This window comes from Athene cunicularia (genome assembly GCF_003259725.1).
Source record: "Athene cunicularia isolate RWA chromosome 1 unlocalized genomic scaffold, athCun1 chr1_part2, whole genome shotgun sequence".
NCBI lineage: Eukaryota > Metazoa > Chordata > Aves > Strigiformes > Strigidae > Athene > Athene cunicularia.
In genome coordinates, this window is record NW_020799092.1 from 72,490,775 (window position 1) to 72,494,434 (window position 3,660).

At 35.7% G+C, this 3,660-nt stretch overlaps 1 protein-coding gene across 8 annotated transcripts in view; it reads right to left on the reverse strand.

Annotated features, from left to right (window-relative positions):
- CACNA2D1 (calcium voltage-gated channel auxiliary subunit alpha2delta 1) overlaps positions 1-3,660 on the reverse strand; it is a 407,675-nt gene that overhangs the window by 346,301 nt on the left and 57,714 nt on the right. For all 8 annotated transcript variants that reach the window (XM_026861982.1, XM_026861990.1, XM_026861975.1 and 5 more), the window contains one exon: positions 2,734-2,850. In XM_026861982.1, the coding sequence (XP_026717783.1) occupies positions 2,734-2,850 (117 nt within the window). The remainder of the gene's footprint in view (positions 1-2,733; positions 2,851-3,660) is intronic.

The following is a 3,660-nucleotide window of genomic DNA, read 5'->3' on the forward strand; positions in this document are numbered from 1 at the left end:
TTCTTTCTCCCCACGTAGCTTTGAAAGCATGCAGAGGCTTTGTGACAAGTACAACCGAGCCATCGATAGCATTCATCAGTTGGTACGTATTTACCTTTGTTCCACGCTGTCGTGTTTATCTAGCTGTTTTGAGTTCACGTGTAGTGAATAATATCCAGAAAGCAGCGACTTAACTGTTGTGCTAGGTTGTATGTGTTAGTCTAGTTGCCTTGCCAATGTTCAGCACTTAACGTTCTTTTGGAGACTGAAGCCTGATATTAAACTTCATTTTTTTTTTATCACACCTGGGCAGTTAAGGAGTTAGCATTGGAGGGACGTTCTTATAGTAAGAAAAGAAAAATTTGTTTTCTTTTCCCAAATTGCAGATTTGTAAACTATTACTCTTTAGTGCGCGCTTCTGGCACCGTTATTTTGGCACTTTGGAATAGCTAAGTTATTTCCACCTATTTGGGGATTAATTTCACTCTGCATGAAGTGGCAAAGTTGATAAAGATGTCATGCAGAAGTCTTGCTGACACGCATCCTGAAATGATGGCATGCAGCTAAAAATAATAAGTTTTGTACATTCACTGCAGCACTGGCAGTAATGGCAACCCCAAGCATTAAAGACATTATGAGTCACATCCTCTCAAATAATAAAATTGGTTTTAAAGTAGTAAGTCATTACCCACTAATACATCTGGAGTACTTTTTATTTGCCTTAAAGATGTATTGACTTGATCATTTAAAATTGTGTGAGAAGTTTTGAAGAGTACAAGATTTTATTTTTTCTTTTAAAAAAAAGAAGGAACTTGGACTGAAGGAACACCCTTCCCCTAATTTAATCTTCTTTTACATCAGGGAACAGAATTATATTACCCTTTTCAAAACGTGACCATAGGCTTGCCTAAAATGAGATAGGCACCCTTCTTCTTCCACATTCACAGAAAAACTGTTCTGAAATAATTTCTAAACTAAGCATGAGATACTTACTCAAGTTTCTTAAAAGTTTTAAGATCAAACCACCACAAACCACTACATCATATTGAGTCTCAAGATTTGGCTGTGACAACTTAAAACCATCAGACTTTCATAAGTTGATGGGAAAATGGTGGAAAAACTGGTGTGTTCACAAAGGTCTGCAAATAACAGTTTGCAGTAATACTACAAAGTCCACAGAGTGCTACATAAACAAATGCTCACTAAGTTAAAACAAGGAAACAAGAAAAAAAATCATATCTATTTTACACTGATTTGACTGAAGAAGAGAAGCTTTGGTCCAGATAACATTGATGTACACTGCACGTCAGGGAAGTTGTGGGAACTGGAAGAGTGAACTCCTGCTAAGAACAAAAGGCAGGAAAATGTGTACCTCCTGTGGTATCTATGCACGGATAATGGACTAAGCAAAACCTCACCGCCTACAAGAATGCTAGTCCTCAGAATTGTGTGCAGCAGTAGTTTCAGTCTCAGACTGATTTTTCAGCTGCAGGAAACTGTACTGATAAAAGGACTTCTTGGGTGGGACTTATCTCACCCAACTTTATACACCTACAGTATAGACATTTACATTGAGGTTCTTCTGACAGAGAAAGAGAGAAGTACTTCTGGGCTGTAGTTCATCCCATTTTAAAGTCTTATTCAGAAAATGTCAGGTCAGTCCTGACTGAGAAGTACCTGTTTTATTCCACTGAACAAAAAAGGAGAGTAAGACGACCAGCTGAGTAGATATCTACAGTTAGTTGAATTAATCCCTCTTTCTTCTCTCTTCTACTTTAAATGACATGTCTAAACTCATCTGCAAGTCTATGTGGATATGTAATTGCTCAGGGAATCCCAGTCTGCTGTTCCGTCCTTTAAACCTATTTCTAATAGCTCTACTCTGTCAAAAGCATGCTTATGAATACATCCAGATGCCCCCATGCATGTTTGGTCACTATCTTCTGAAAAGCACTCTAAACTCTAATACGAATCAGAGTGATGTGAGCAGGAATCATAAAAGGAATTACCAAGGTTTGGTGTCTTACACGATAGAAAAGAAAGGGACTGCTGACAAAAGCACTTCAAAGTAATAGCTACTTCGTATTTAAAGCATAAAAAATTGTGAAGTTACAATGCAGTGGTTTTCACACGAATAGTTCAGGATTAACTTTGCTGTTATGAAACCTGATTGAAATATAGATTAAATTAGCAAATCAGAAATAGAATAGGTATGGAAATTAATCTTATTCATACATGGCGACATTTGTTGAAGAAGAATTATTTGCTAACATCAAGGACTGACTAACTAAAAAGATGAGGAGACAAAATAAACAGACGTAGTTAGCAATAATACCAAAAGGAACATCATGACTTCAAAGATACCATAATTTTTAAATCACATTAAAAAAAAACCTCTAATCCTTATTTCCCCAAGATCACTACTGACTGTATAGTACAGTGATATTCACGTCATAAACGTTCATGTGTGTCACTTAAAGGAATATTTTCCAATCTATTTATAACTTCATTTGTTACTTGGCCATGGTTCCTAATCTGTCCATCAATATTATAAGCATCTGCCTATGCCAACAAACTAATGAGTGAATTTTCTACCATGAAGTCACAAGCCATCTTTCTACATGATATGTCCTGTACACATCAGGCTGACACTTCATCTAAGTGTATAGGCAGCAAAATTAGCAATACAAGCATGTTTCAATAATTTTTTTTTTTTTTAATGCTAGATAGAAAACCTAACCCATTAGTACTCACCACCAAGGCTTTAGACCTGTTACTCAGAAGTTTTTCAATGTCTCTGGCAGCAATTTCCACTAGCTGACGAGGGTTGTTGGCTTCTACAGTATACAAATCTGTGTTTTTCAAGTAAATCTACAAGAGGAAAAAATAGAAATAAATCAAAATGGCAACAGACGTTCAAAATAAGCAAAGTAACTTGACAGAACAGGCATCGAGAAGTCCTCTGTTCTTACTGGAGAGTTTCAGAAATATTATTGCTAGGAAAATCCAGAAGTGCCTTATGAAAGAAATATTTGTCTGAGAGGTAGAAGGTGACACTAAAAATCATCTAATAAATCTTAAAAAATGTTTCTAGTGATGGACTATTTGACTGCTGACTGCTCAAGGAATCTGATTCCCATAGAGTGCTGAGAGAAAAGTAAAATGGAGATCCTTTAAAATGACTGAAGTGAAATCAAATAGTTATTGCTGAGTTTAATTCTTCCTTGAATGCTGAACAAAAAACATACTGTTTGAAGTAGATCAATTACATTATGCTAATGTAATCAGTTTAGTCTCTTATTTATTCATATTATAGTGTTAGCATTCATGAGGAAAGAAGAGGAAGAGGAAGAAAACATAAGAAAAAAGCAAAAAAAGGGAAAAGAAAAAAAAATCGGAAATGGGGACAAAATTAAAAGGGAAAAAAGACAGGGGGAAGAGGAGAAAGGAACCATAATCGTGTTTCTCCTCTATCATGAATAAAGGTTATCTCTGGTGAGGAGCCATTAACTGTTTCCAAAGCAGAACACGGATATAAAGGAGATAATTTGATTTGTTAAAAAAGCCACTATAATGCACACAAGCACAAGAAATAAAGAAATAAAAAATCCATTTACTTATATCTGTCCTACTAGAGCTGGATAAATCAAAAATACATATTTGGGGGGTGGGGAAAAAAAA